We start from the raw sequence: 14,845 nt of genomic DNA on the forward strand, positions 1-14,845 counted from the left end.
GAAATCAAACTGAAATCCAACTGAAATCCAACTGAAATCCAACTGAAAACCAAATGAAAACGAACTGAAATCAAACTGAAAACCAAGTGAAATCCAACTGAAATCAAACTGAAAACCAACTGAAATCAAACTGAAAACCAACTGAAAACAAAACCAAATGAAAACCAAATGAAAACGAAATGAAAACCGAGCTGCGACGACTAAACACAGTGACTAAACACAGTTTCGTCCAGCGGTGGAAAAAGTACTCAAATTTTTTTGCTTAAGTAAAAGTATCGATACTGCAATGTAGAAATACTCTGTTACAAGTGAAAGTCAGAGATTCAAAATCTAGGCTACTTGAATAAAAGTATGAAAGTATATATGAGACTAGGGGGGTCTCGCTCCGCAACCAGGACCAGATGCAGGACTGTGTGTGGAATGAGGGCCTAATCGCAAGGCTGAACAGTTCGGGGTCCACAGGCGAAAATCGTCCTGGCTTGCATTGCTTGGGTGTCGGTACAGTCCTGGAATTATTTTATGCTTTAACTATTGAAAAATAGCAGATATACAAGCTCACGAGTGCCACGCTGCGAGCCTGTAGATCTGCAATATTTGAAAAGTCGTGAAAATGTGTGCAAATCTTTGAATATATGTATCTTTAGCGACAAACATTTGTGACAACAATTTTGCTTCTGTGGGGTCCCTGGAATTAAATATTTTGAGATGGGGGTCCGTGGCCAAATACATATCACTTTTGGGGGTCCTTGACATGAAAAGGTTTGAGCACCACTGACATAGATTTTTCAAAAATAGCAGATCTACAAGCTCGCAGCGCGGCACTCGATGCCGCGCTGTGAGCTTGTAGATCTGCTATTTTTGTAATAGCTAAAGCATAAAATAATGCGTAATAATAAGTTCCAGGCCCAAATTAATCTACGGCTGAAATAATGCACGGAAACTAACCTTGTGATGTTTGTGTGTGCGCGCGTGCCGTCTGTAGAAATGACACCGTTTCAATTCAGCGGGTTACAGTAGGTCTGATATGGGAACAAACCGCAGCAAATCTGAGCATAAATCCTCGATCCATCCGCTGGTAATTAGCTTGTTGGCATTAGCATATGGGCCCGTACTTAAGCGTAATTAATGACCACACGCCAACAGCTAAATGATGGCTAAGCAAGGGCTATAAAACACCTTCTGTGGGTACAAGTAGACCTTTCACCTTGCTTTTTTGTGTCCGTGTATGTGTGCGTGTTTGTGTGTGTGTGTGTGTGAGCGAGCGAGTGTTTACACGGCCGTTGTACAAGCCCTCATAAAGCAGACAGAATCGTTCATCAGAAGAGAACTTTGTTATCTCTAATGAGCAGCTCCAAGTCTAAACAGAGACGACCAATGAGTGCCGTGACTGAGTGTTTGTGCGTGTGTCAACATATTAGGAAACCGACTCAAGGGAGGCGGACACTTTGTCAATGTGAGGTATGTGTCTGTATATCGCCGTCGTCGGATGGAAACCTTGTACAGTATGTCCAAAACCGTTCGTTTTGTATTTATCGCTTTAAAAATGATTTAAACTAGTGACAACAGCCGATCTACAAGCACACAACGCCTCGCGGATACCTTTGTGCGATGGCCTTGTATGATGAAGCAGTGCTTTACTTTAAAAATGTACACATTTGAAACTTGGAGATACGAGGTTTCTGCCTGACAGTGACGATATACAGGTCTGAATGTATAGACAGTACCATGAGAATACACACACGCACGCGCACACACGCACGCACGCACGCACGCACACAACATCACAGAAACGAGACACCACAGAGAGGAGTATGTCTTGTTTGACACCGCAGTGAAATGATTGTAGTTAATAACTAGTAAGACTCCTCAGGGTGCCATGCGACCTCGCGCCAATTCTTGGCCATCTGGCCAGTGATGTATATGGGACTAGTTACTCATATATGGAGACCCCTGCATAATAGTCAACAATGTTATGTCAAAACATGCCCATATATGGGCATTACCAAATATGGGAATTCCCAGATATGTCCTTAATATTGATTACATAATATCCTTAATAATGTCCTTAATATTGATAATATAGGAATCTATCTCCATAGGGCCTTGGCAAGTTAGGGCCTGGGTTTGATGCCTGGGGATCTCCATATATGGGCATACAAGTAGGTCGGGAGTGGCTTATTGTCGGTATCAGCCGGTAACACGCGGGAGTCTGTCCCCGTTACAATGCGCTAGACCCCTGGGAGATGGACTGCTGAGGTGGAGCGCCACACCTACCATCAGCTCCCAGTACTTGCCGCACGACTTGCCAAGCCATGCTACTCATACGCTGAGTTGGCGGTGCCCGGAATCGAACCCATGACCTTGCAGTACAAAGGCGAGAGCTCTACCGACTGAGCTACCCGGGCATAAGGGGTCCTTTATTAATATATATCCATATACATATATGGACTTAATATTAACGGAAGGTAGGGTGTAAATCATAGTAAAGCAGCTTTTGGGCCAGTTAGGGCCTGGGATTGATGACATCAGAGAGTGGAACAGGAAGTGATGTCACAGTGACAGTATGGATATCCAGGGTTTGATCTTTGATGACGTGATGTAACGTGACATCACTTCCGTTACGGAAGGACAAGCTACGACATTTCTCATGGTATACTGCGACCTTCGGTCGCAATAAAGAGACGGGGTATTTTTGTCCATACCCCCAACAACGAAACGCAGGTCGATGAGAACAGACAGGCTGGATTCTATAGCGATATTCATTGATGTCCATTTTACACTGTTTACAAGTGTCTTCTTTCTTCTGTTAAACGGATTGGATCCTGCTAAATTATTAGTGCCTTTTCCAAGGTTACAAGCTGGCATGCTGCAACAAGCAGCACATTCTGTGTGTGTGTGTGTGTGTGTGTGTGTGTGTGTGTGTGTGTGTGTGTGTGTGTGTGTGTGTGTTGTGTGTGTATGGATAGCTAAAAAACAAGACTGACTGTATGTGTGCACGTGTGCCTACACTGTCTATATTTAACTCATATGCTGCTATGGCCAAAAATCCCGGAGAAATCCTGTTGTACCGCCCTGCCATGCCCGTAGAACCCGGAAATTTCCCGTTTTTGAAAAAAAAAGAGAAATTTAAAAAAAAAGATTTTGACCCCAAAAAATGTAGGCACGATAGCAATCGCGAAATTGCATGTTTAACCCCCATAGCAACCCCATCTTTCAAACATGGCAGCCATCTTTGTTTACATTTTAGGAAAACATAATGGCTGTTATCTCATGAATGCCTGAACGGATTTCCATTCGGATTTTTTTGTTTGAAAGCTGTGAGCAATGTGGACACACGTGGTGCATTATCTAGGCATGGGTGTGCATGATCCGTGCACTATGAATTACATGGAAGTCTATGGAGACAGGGGCATATGAGAGTACGAAGGTATTGTTAAATGGCAGCAAATGAGTTAAGGAATATCTATATAGGATACTTGAAGAAAATGTCTATAATCAATGTTATTTTAATTATCTTTGTCAATCTTCCGCAATACATCGGAAGCTAAATTGAGACGGATCATTATCCTACGTGGCAAAATGTTCCAGAAGTGATACAGACACCATTTGCATTGTGCACTGCTTTTGTCAAAATGAGCACACAATGATATTTAGTAGAGATGTGACCGAATATTCGGCGCCGAATATTTTCGGCCGAATAGTGCCAAAAAAACGCATATTCGGTTTCGGTTCGGTTTGATTTTACAGCCGAATAATTATTACCGAATAGTACCGAATACCAAATACCGAATATTACCGAATACTGAATACCGAATACTACCGAATACTACCGAATAATGTATAGGATATTTTTTTATAACAATAATTACATTGATATTTCTTTATGATGCAATAATTCAACTATATGGAATGTTAATATTTTGAGACATAATTTGTCTTTTATTACAAATTTACTACACAATAGTAAATACATAATTCTACACAAAAATAAATATGTTATGTGTGCATTCAAAAGTGAGAAATAAATGTTTATGGAACCATATGGTGATTATTATTTAAGTTAGGTTTTGCCATAATCATGTCTTTATGATTCATAATCAGGTAGCTTTACAACAAAGGTACAGCAATGTACCGGCCATTCGGGAGAGCTGCGCGCAAGCAGCGAGAGACAGAAATAACTAGGTTAGAGAGAGAGTAGAAGTGAAGCCAGAGAGAGAGAGAGAGAGAGAGAGAGAGAGAGAGAGAGAGAGAGAGAGAGAGAATCTAGTTCCACATGTACACTTGCAGACAGGGACGTGCTGGGCCCCTGATTCAGCCCCGGGAAAAAGAGTTGGAGAGGCCCTCATTGCGCGCTAATACTGCGCTATAGAGAGAGATCTCTCTCTATAGCCAATTAGATGAGTTATCGGGTGGAAACCTTGTGTGTCCAAAACCGTTTGTTTTGTATTTATCATTTAAAAATGATTTAAACTAGTGAAACAGCCGATCTACAAGCACACAACGCCTCGCGGTGCGAGGCGTTGTGTGCTTGTAGATCTGCTGTTTTCACTACTTTTGTGCAACGGCCTTGTATGATGAAGCAGGGCTTTGCTTTGCGAAAAAAAAAAAAATTACAAATTTGAAACTTGGAGATACGAGAAAACAGCAGATCTACAAGCACACAACGCCTCGCGGTGCGAGGCGTTGTGTGCTTGTAGATCTGCTGTTTTCACTACTTTTGTGCAACGGCCTTGTATGATGAAGCAGGGCTTTGCTTTGCGAAAAAAAAAAATTACAAATTTGAACTTGGAGATACGAGGTTTCTGCCCGACAGTGACGATTTACTTTGTTGGCCGCCCAGCCCCCAAAATGGAACGAAGGCCGACATTTTATTTGTATTTTTTTTTCCTAATGGCCGGCCTGGACCGGCCGGGAATGAACCGGCCATTCGGGAGTTGTCCCGCTTTTCCCAATGGCCAGCGCGTCCCTGCTTGCGGAGTTTAAATTAACATCGAAGATTTCACTGTGAAATATAATCTACTTCCCCACATCAGGAGTGTGAGTATCCGGGGCTTGTGCAGATGGTGCGGAGTGGTGCACTGTGCACTGTGTTTGCAGTGTGTGTGTGTGTGCGTGCGCGTGCATGCGTGTGTGTGTACAGTATGTATGTGTGTGCGTGCGACGTGCGCGTGTGTGTGTGTGTGTGTTCTCTGGGGCTAGTGTGGCTCTACGGAGGAGCCTGTATGGCAGAGAGTGGCCGCTGCCAGGCCGATGTTGGCTGCGTCTAACCTCTTTAGACCGGGATGGCATCCGAGTCGCTTTAGATTTTAACCGCTTTAACCGTTACTTTATACTTTAGCTATTCAAAAATAGCAGATCTACAAGCTCATAGCGCGGCACCGAGTGCCGCACTATGAGCTTGTAGATCTGCTATTTTTGAAAAATCCATGCAAATCTTTGAACATATATATATTTTTTAAAGCAAACATTTGTAACTCAACTATTTCTTTCTGGGGGCCCCTTGGAACAAAATATTCGGAGATGGGAGTGCAGCGGTCAAATACATATATATAATTCTGGGGGTCCTTGACGTTTGAGCACCACTTGATATAAAAACATACGTTTTTCCCCGAAAACTGTTAGGATATCCACAACTTTCAACATCCCATCATGCATTGCGCAGAAGTAGCACGGAGCTTCGGCGCCGCAACCGAGTGTGATCTACAAGCTCACAGCGGTTGCATCTGCGGCGCGACGTGAGCTTGTATGTCTGCTGTTTAACCGGAAGTGTGGTGCAAAAAATTCTCCAGTAAATTCCTGCGGAAAGAGGTGGACACATTTTGTAGAATGGGCCTCAGGTCTTAACGGACTAATTGAATGCTCATTGGGGTAATTGAGCCTCTCACAGCTCCGTGGCTCCTCGCGCTAAAGACTGGGACCAGATGTCACTCAGCTGTCTCACATCTCCTGCCAATCACTAATGCTCTCTCTCTCTCTCTCTCTCTCTCTCTCTCTCTCTCTCTCTCTCTCTCTCTCTCTCTCTCTCTCTCTCTCTCTCTCTCTCTCTCTCTCTCTCTCTCTCTCTCTCTCTCTCTCTCTCTCTCTCTCTCTCTCTCTTCTCTCTCTCTCTCTCTCTCTCTCTCCCTCCCTCCATCCATCATCCATCCATCCATCCATCCATCCATCCATCGCTGTCTCGCCACTCTCTTCACTCACACAGGAGGGCCGGGCCAACAAGATCTCCGAATTCCGCTGCATTAAATACCTGGGTTAACAAGCTACAATCTGGACCGTATTTTAAGGAGTGAAACGTTGTTTTAATACCAATCTGCATAGTAGAGTATACCAGTAAGACGCCTAAGGGCGAAAAGAATAATTCATTTGCAAGTGTGATTCGAGTTGCGCTTGTTGTTTAAGTTGGACAAAATGTGGACGAAAAATGTTCCCAATATGGATATGACTGACGTCTGACATCATAGATGTCCTAGTTATAGACCACATGAGACTCACACAATATGTCCATATATGGGCATTCCAAGCTATGGGGATTATATTGATGACATCAGGGATCTCCGTATATGTGCATACAAGGGACAAGGACGGAATGTGATGTCACAACAATGTGATGTCACAACAATGTGATGTCATAGGTCAGCTATAGTATAGACATTGAGAAGTTGAGGTGTTACCCTCTGACGTTACTGACAAGATGTGACGGCATTCATAGTTAACTGCGACCTACGGTCACAATTATTACAACAGGCCTAATAACTAGCACAGGCTGCAGTGCTTGGAGAAGGGTCTCCTACTCTTAACTTAAAAATGTAGGACATCTACTGGGTGACAAGCAGTGCTGCCCAAAGCTCATGAGCACAGTAACTCCTCTGACCAAGCAGATTACCGGCTTGGCAGAGGAGTTCAAACTTGGGTCTCTCATTGTGGGAGACCCAGGTCAAAATCACAAGCAGGACATAAAAGTACAGATTTAAAAAATCACGGTGCCTTTTCATTTATTTGTGTGTGTGTGTGTGTGTGTGTGTGTGTGTGTGTGTGTGTGTGTGTGTGTGTGTGTGTGTACGCGTGTGCGTGCGCGTGCATGTGTGTGTGTGTGTGTGTGTGTGTGTGTGTGTGTGTACGCGTGTGCGTGTGCGTGCGCGTGCATGTGTGTGTGTGTGCGCGTGCGTGCGTGTGCGCGCACAACATTTTGAACCGCAAATATATTATTGCCTGGCAATCCAACTTGAGGGGATTCACACTGAGAGACAAGAATACAAGATGGCTACAAAACTTCAAAACTCCCGTCATCTTCTCGCAGGAACACCAGTCACACGTGCACTCAAATCAGGCTTGAGTTTTTTTTTCCGCTTATCATTTTCTCCTTCCTCGGCGGGTGGCCGGCAATTTCTCCTGCGCGGGCGAGGCTATAAATATTCCCCCTGTTTCCCACTGTCAACCAGCTAAACAGCCTACAATTAAGAGCTGACAGGCGTCGCACTGAGCGCCCACAGAGAAAGGAAATAGAGCCGGGGAGCGAGAGGTACAGAGAAAGAGGAGGAGGAGAGACGGAGAGATGCTGAGAAGAGGAGGAGGAGAGACGGAGAGATGCTGAGAGCCATAGATGCCACGGCGAGAGAAAAAACAAGTCTGGAGATAGAAATGTAATGCTGAGGGGCAGCGTGAGAGGGGAGAGCAAGGTGAGATGAGACAACATGGTGTGTGTGTGTGTGTGTGTGTGTGTGTGAGTGTGTGTGTGTGTGTGTGTGTGTGTGTGTGTGTGTGTGTGTGTGTTGTGTGTGTGTGTGTGTGTGCGTGCATGCGTGCGTGGGTGCGTTGGATTAACTCGCTTAGGAAAAGCACAGGACAGTACAGTTCAGATTCAAGGTCTACCAATAGGATTTAAGCACAAGAAAGCGCAATGGCTTGTTTACAGTACATTGGGGTCCTTTGTACTCAATTCATTGGTGTGCGTGTGCGTGTGTGTGAGTGTGCGTGTGCTAGTGTGAAAAAGAAGGAACAGGGGAGGGCATATGGAGAAAAGCGTTTTACAAAAAAGAGGGTGGCAATGAGCATTGAGGTAGAGATGCATTAACAAACACACGTGTCAAGACTCCCGGAGGCCAGCAGAGGGCGCCCACGTAAGGAAAATACACTGCCTAAGCCTCATTTAAAACTCTTCTCTCTCCACTCTCCCAGACAAAGTCCTCGGCACCGCTGTGTGGCACCCTGGGTGCGCGCACGCACACACACGCGCACACGCGCACACACGCACACACGCACACAACAGCACACACACACACACACACACACACACACACACACACACACACACACACATACACACACACACACGTTTTGTGTGGCTCATTAAGGAGACCAAGACAAATCTAAGCAAGCATTAATAAATCTGTGGGGCTGTGAGACGTCTTGGAGTCTACCATGCGAGTTCATCTGCTATGCTCTTTGGTCAGCCTTTCAGAGCGCCAGAGACCAAACAACAGCGAGGAGAACAGGAAGAAAAACTGCAGCCCTTTGCTGCCGGGTTGACGGCTGGGGACACAAGTGGTGGTGGGGGGGGGGGGGGGGGGGTGTTAATTCAGGTTTCAGGGAGTGTGTGTGTGTGTGTGTGTGTGTGTGTGTGTGTGTGTGTGTGTGTGTGTGTGTGTGTGTGTGTGTGTGCGCGCACGCACGTGTGTGCGTGTGGACTGACTCACCTGCCATCTGCTGGATTCCGCTGATTCCGCTGAAGGCTCCTAGACTACTGGAGGAGGTTGCTTGCTGGAGCAACTGATGGACAGAGAGAGTCATAGACATAGAGAGAGAGAGAGAGAGAGAGAGAGAGAGAGAGGGAGAGAGACAGAGAGACAGAGAGAGACAGAGAGAGAGAGAGAGACATAGAGAGAGAGAGAGAGAGAGAGAGAGAGAGAGAGAGAGAGAGACAGAGAGAGAGAGAGAGAGAGAGAGAGCAGAAGAAGGCAGAAGAAAAAACAAAACCGAGTGAGCAGCAGTGGCATCAGTTCAGCAAAAGCTAAGGTATGGTCATGTTGCCACACCTTAGCAACAGGCATGATATATTTATTCTAAGAAGAAGTACATATAATATATAATTATATATACACCTATAATATAATTACAATACCTTGTTAAAGTGACCATTTTGTAAAACTTTGCATTTGTAGTTATTTTACTGTAATTTACCAACAATAACAACCCGCACAGTTAGACAAAGAGACATTCATGGATTCATATTTAGAACTAACTTTTATCCCCCCCCCCCCTGCTTATCCCTGCCATACCCAATTGACATTACCCCTGGTAATGTATTCCTATACAGTGCCAGACAGAACACACTCCACTCATAACGAGGACCTCAGTGATATGGTGTTGTGCATCGGCGCTCGGTAGAACTAAATGAACAGCTAATAGAGTCTGATCTCTGCTCTGAACAAACAGGCAGTTTTGCATTCCACCACGAAGTCCTCTCGCTAGGACAAGTTGAGCATGAAAGCTCTAATCTAGCTGACTTAATTAGATTTCCGAAAAAACTAAAATAAAAAGGGCTGATGCTGTCAAAAAATAAATAAAAAGTAACGAATCATCCTTAAAATGACTTAAATTAACAGCAAATTAACATCTAGTTTCTATTGTGTTTATTTGTTTGGGTTATTGATTGATTTGTTTTTCTTCTTTTTTTTTTTGTTGAGAATAACGCTCAATCTATACGCCGTCATACAATGGTGTCAATACGACAAAAAAAAACCTGATATCTACAAGCTCATGCTGTGTTGCCAGATTGTAGATTGATTATCTATTTCCGGCGTGCGACTCCATCATATCGTCGTTGTCGGGCGAAACCTCGTACCTCCAAGTTTCAAACTTGTACGTTCTTTCGCAAGTAAAGCCCTGCTTCATCATACAAGGCCGTCGCACAAAAGTAGTGAAAACAGCCGATCTACAAGCACACAACGCCTCGCGGTGCGAGGCGGTGTGTGCTTGAAGATCGGCTGTTTTCACTGGTTTAAATCATATTTAAAATGATAAATGCAAAAACAAACGGTTTTGGACATACAAGGTTTCCACCCGACAACGACAATATGAGGGTGCATACATAATGCTTAAGTCCTTTAGAACAGTGGTTCTCAACCTGTGGGGGGGGGGGGGGGGGGGGGGTCCCCGGATGACAGTGAGGTGACAATTTAAGAACCAAATGTTAAATAATATATATATAAGCAGACCTACGAGCTCACAACGCCTTTTTGTGAGCTTGTAGATTTCACTAAATTGAATGCCTCAACTCTTACAATTCCAAGTGATTGTCAGGGTGGGGCTCCCCAGTTCAAATATGATTCTTTTTTTTTGGGGGGGGGGGAGGGGGGTCATGGCCTGAAAAGGTTGAGAACCACTGCTTTAGAAGGAGAGAGAGAGAAAGACAGACAGAGAGAGAGGGATAGGGAGAGGGAGAGAGAGAGCGAAAGCGAGAGTATGATGATGAAAAGCTTGGTAAAAGTCTAGGAGCCCATATCTCACAAAGCATTTCTTTTCTTGTTTTTTTTTCAAAGGGAATCAATATCTGGTAAGAGCAGAGGTGTTTGTTGGGGTGATATTGTCCCCACTCATTGAAAAGACAGGTGCAACTTTGTACTCAACAAATTGGGGAATTGGAACACCCAGACTTTTGAAATGTGCTTGACTCGGTCTATAATTGAAAAAGCCAAAACAAGGGGAGAGGCCGGCCCTGAAACACTCTAAGGAGGACTCTAAAGCGGAGGCTATCAAACATTTTCATGTCACCCTTTCTGAAAAGAGTTTTGTGCCAGGGACAGCTATAAGTAGGGCTGAGCACCCAATTATGTATTTTTAGACCAACTGAATCACGCCGTAGTACCGGTACACTTAAAAAAACGAACATAAGTAAACAAACACGCATGGCCAGCGGGAAGCGATCTAAAATTGAGTTGGCACTCGTTTGAACATTCGTTGAGTTGTTAACGTTTTCTGTTGTAATCAGGCCTACCTCCTGTGATCATCTTTGTAATGAAAACCATACATTGATAATAGTTGCATATTGCAGCCCATTTTATTCACGTTTCTTTTTCTTGTATGACGGTGCACATAGCTATTTCTCAATAGACACAGGCCTAATCGGCCCGTGTTGAACTGAACATTTGTTATTATGGTGTGTAAATTACCCACAAAAAGGCTTAGGTAGGATTAGAAGTACTGAAAATTCCAGGTACCGGGTACCGGGTACTTATCGATTCAAAAGGTGAGCGGTACTCGTCTTTAAGCTTTAAGAAAATCTTCTTTTCACAATTCCTTTTTAAAATAGCAGATCCGAAAGCTCACAGAGCTACATTGCTATAGAGGGTATGCACGTCCACTGGGCCCCGCCCCCTAATCTAGACTGAGTGGCAAAACATTGAGCAGCTTGGAGCATTGGAGTTTGGAAGCGCTTGTTGCAAATCACTCAACGGTCTGCATACCACCTGTTTCTAAATTGCACATAATGCAGGAGGCAGCTGGATGTTGTGGTGTTGAAAACGAGCACTTCCAAACTCTGACACTTGGAAAAATAATCCCCTGCACAGAATGTCTCGACAGAAAGTAGCTCATAACATGCATATGGTGGATTTTTATGAAACAAAAACTTTGCAGATAGAAAGAATAATCCAAGCTTTCAGTACAGCCACAATGTTGGTGAGTTCATCTTTGTTAATACAATCAGATAGGACTTTTCTGTTTGGATTTATGGGCTGTCGATGGCAGAAATGAGTTTTTTGCCACTCAGTAGGCGTTCCCACATAACTTCCAGCAACAGTGATGTCACGTGCATACCCTCTATACAATAGCTATCCACATGTTTCCAGCGTCATGGCGCAGAACGTGGGTGGCCGAGCCGAGTGTGACGTAATCATAATCAGCCAAAGCAGTCGCCTATTTGAATAATTCCCGGATGTGTCCCACACTGCGGGCCTAAACTTGGTAAACTAGTTATTATTTTTTATTTAGTTAGTATTTTCTTTTTTTTTAAAGTTTTTTTGCTGGGGACCCCATGGAACCCGTTAAAGGAGTGGTTCTCAACCTGTGCCAGGGACCTTCATGGTTCCTTGGGGGTTCCAAATGACCCCTTAAAAAGGTGTGTAACTCTGAGAGTGTACGGGTCCATTTGGTACTCTCTCAGAGTTATGGGGGTCCTTGAAATAACCACTGTGCTGCACTAAATGGAACAGAGCCTTCATTAGTATCATTGCTAACACCTTTGAAGGAAGTGAGAAGAGAACCGACTTCTCTCCGGAAATAGGAAAAACTTTACCTAAAACAAACTCGACCCAAACTCGTTTCCCAACGGGTCTGTGGCCTTAAGCTAGATGCAGATTAGACAAAATCTAATCGTTGCTTCTGGCGGTCCCTGGAACAAAATATTTTGCAATAGGGGTCCATCCGTGGAACAAAATATTTTGAGATGGGGGTCCGTGGCCAAAAACACATTTTGGGGGTCCTTAACCACTGACAGGCACATTCTACAAATGTCATCTAAATCCTAAAAACTTTCTGAAAAGAAAAACCTTATGTTGCCATCAGTGTTTCTCAAACTTTGTCATGTCAAGGACCCCCAGAATGATATGTATTTGGCCACGGACCCCCATCGCAAAATATTTTGTTCCAGGGACCCCCAGAACCAAAGATTTGATTTTGGTCTATTCTGCATCTAGCTTAAAGGGAAGACCACCCATTTTCAATATTAGAACTATGTCATTAATATACCTTAGAGGAGTTGTGTGTTGCCTAGAACTGGAGGATTGATTTTGGGGTTTGTATTGTAATACAACTTGATGACATCACACATGTACTTTACAATACAAACCCCAAAATGAATCCTCCAGTTCTAGGCAACACAGAAGAGGGGGAACTCCTCTAAGGTATATTAATGACATAGTTCAATATTGAAAATGGGTGGTCTTCCCCTTTAAGGCCACAGATCCGTTGGGAAACGAGTTTGGGTCGAGTTTGTTTTAGGTCGAGTTTTCCTGTTACCCTGCCGTGCACACAGCCTATTTTGACACTCTCTCCGGGGTCAAATCAACACGTCGTGCGCATAACCATATAGAGGGAACGACGGCTATAAACGGAGCGAGAAACTAAAACAGAAGCAGAAGGGGACGGAGGTACAGGTGGGTAGGAGAGACTGCTGACTGGCTGCAGTTGGAGGAGGAGGAGGAAGGGAGGGAAGGGAGGAAGAGAGGAAGGTGGGGAGGTGGAGGTGCGACCTGGCGTTTGCCAACGGGTCTGAGGCCCTAAGCTAGATGCAGAATGGACATTCCCTAAGACCCAAATTTAGAGTGAACATTTTTAACTCAAATCTTTGCTTCTGGGGGGTCCCTGGAACAAACTATTTTGAGATGGGGGTCCGCGGCCAAATACATATCATTTTGGGGGTCCTTGGCCCCCCCATCTCAAAACATATTGTTCCAGGACTAGGGATGGGAGATACGCTATATTATCGTTTATCGTGATAAAGAACACTCACGATAATCGTATCGTGGAGATTTCATTTATCGTGATATCGTCCTCCGTCATGCACTGGGATCAATTCACCTTTTATTTGCCGAGCTGCATATCCGGTACCACTTAAACCCTCTATAATTGGTAAAAGGTTCTTATAATAATACGTAATTAATACAGCCTATTTTCACTCTCTATCAAGTGTCTTTGCCAAAAAATAGCCGATCTACAAGCTAGATCTGCTATTTTTGGGCAAATGTTCCGCCCCAGGAAGGATTTTGATAATCGCGATAATATCGTAAATCGCGATTTTTCTTTTGTCACAATAATCGTGATATGACATTTTCATATCGTCCCATCCCTACCAGGGATCCCCCAGATGTAAATATTTGAGTTTTCACTCAAATATTTACATCTGGAGGATTGAATTTTCACTCTAAATGTGGGTCTTGGAATATGTATCCTGCATGTAGCTCAGGGCCTCAGACCCTGTTGGCAAACGCCAGGTCGCGGTGGAGGGTGGAGGTGAGGGTGGAGGTGGGGGTGGGGGTGGTGGGGGTGGGGGTGGGGGCGTGGGAGCGAGGGGGCACTGACTGCGGCGGCTGCGCTGGCTGCGGTGGTGCAGTAAGGGGCGGCAGGCGACGAGGCGGCTCCTCTTACAGCCAGATACTGCGGGGCGAGGCCGCCCAGGCCCGTCAGGCTCCCCCAAGTGGTGGCGCTGTTGAGCTGCTGCATCTGCTGGGCCAGCTGCTGCTGCAGGCGCCGCTGCTCCTTGTCCTTCTGCGTGTCGGCGAACTTCACCACGATGGGGGACGAGCATCCCTGGGGGGGGCGAGAGGAGAGGAGATGAGGAGGCGTTAATTAAAAACCCATTTAGAACGGGTACACATTATTATTATAAATTATCATTATTTTATGCTTTAACTATTGAAAAATAGCAGATATACAAGCTCACAACGCGGCATTTTCAGCCGATTCTATCCACAACTTTCCAACATCCCATCGTGCATTGCGCAGAAGCTACACGGAGCTTCCGGCGCCGCAGCCGGAAGCTCACAACGGCTGCATCTGCGACGCGACGTGAGCTTGTGTATGTCTGCTGTTAACCGGAAGTGTGGCGGGTGCAAAAAATTCTCCAGTAAATTCCCGCGGAAAGAGGTGGATAAGTGTCTTTTGAATCCTTCTAAGATTTTTTGAAAAACCTATGTTTCTGTGTCAGCAATCTGGCCAGCCGTCGTCAAAGAAAAGGTCCTTTTCACATAACTGGAGCTCAGTTAGTCTGTTCTTGAGAGACTACTAAGTCAGTGGTGCTAAAACCTTTTCATGTGAAGGACCCCCAAAATGATATGTATTTAGCCAACGGACC

At 44.8% G+C, this 14,845-nt stretch overlaps 1 protein-coding gene across 1 annotated transcript in view; it reads right to left on the bottom strand.

Annotated features, from left to right (window-relative positions):
- celf2 (cugbp, Elav-like family member 2) overlaps positions 1-14,845 on the bottom strand; it is a 130,843-nt gene that overhangs the window by 34,106 nt on the left and 81,892 nt on the right. Inside the window, exons 5-6 of the mRNA XM_080754394.1 lie at positions 14,140-14,301; positions 8,691-8,763 (exon numbers count right to left, since the gene is read on the bottom strand). Coding sequence (XP_080610520.1) covers positions 8,691-8,763; positions 14,140-14,301 — 235 coding nt within the window. The remainder of the gene's footprint in view (positions 1-8,690; positions 8,764-14,139; positions 14,302-14,845) is intronic.

The sequence above is a fragment of the Nannobrachium achirus genome (genome assembly GCF_963921795.1).
Source record: "Nannobrachium achirus genome assembly, chromosome: 23".
NCBI lineage: Eukaryota > Metazoa > Chordata > Actinopteri > Myctophiformes > Myctophidae > Nannobrachium > Nannobrachium achirus.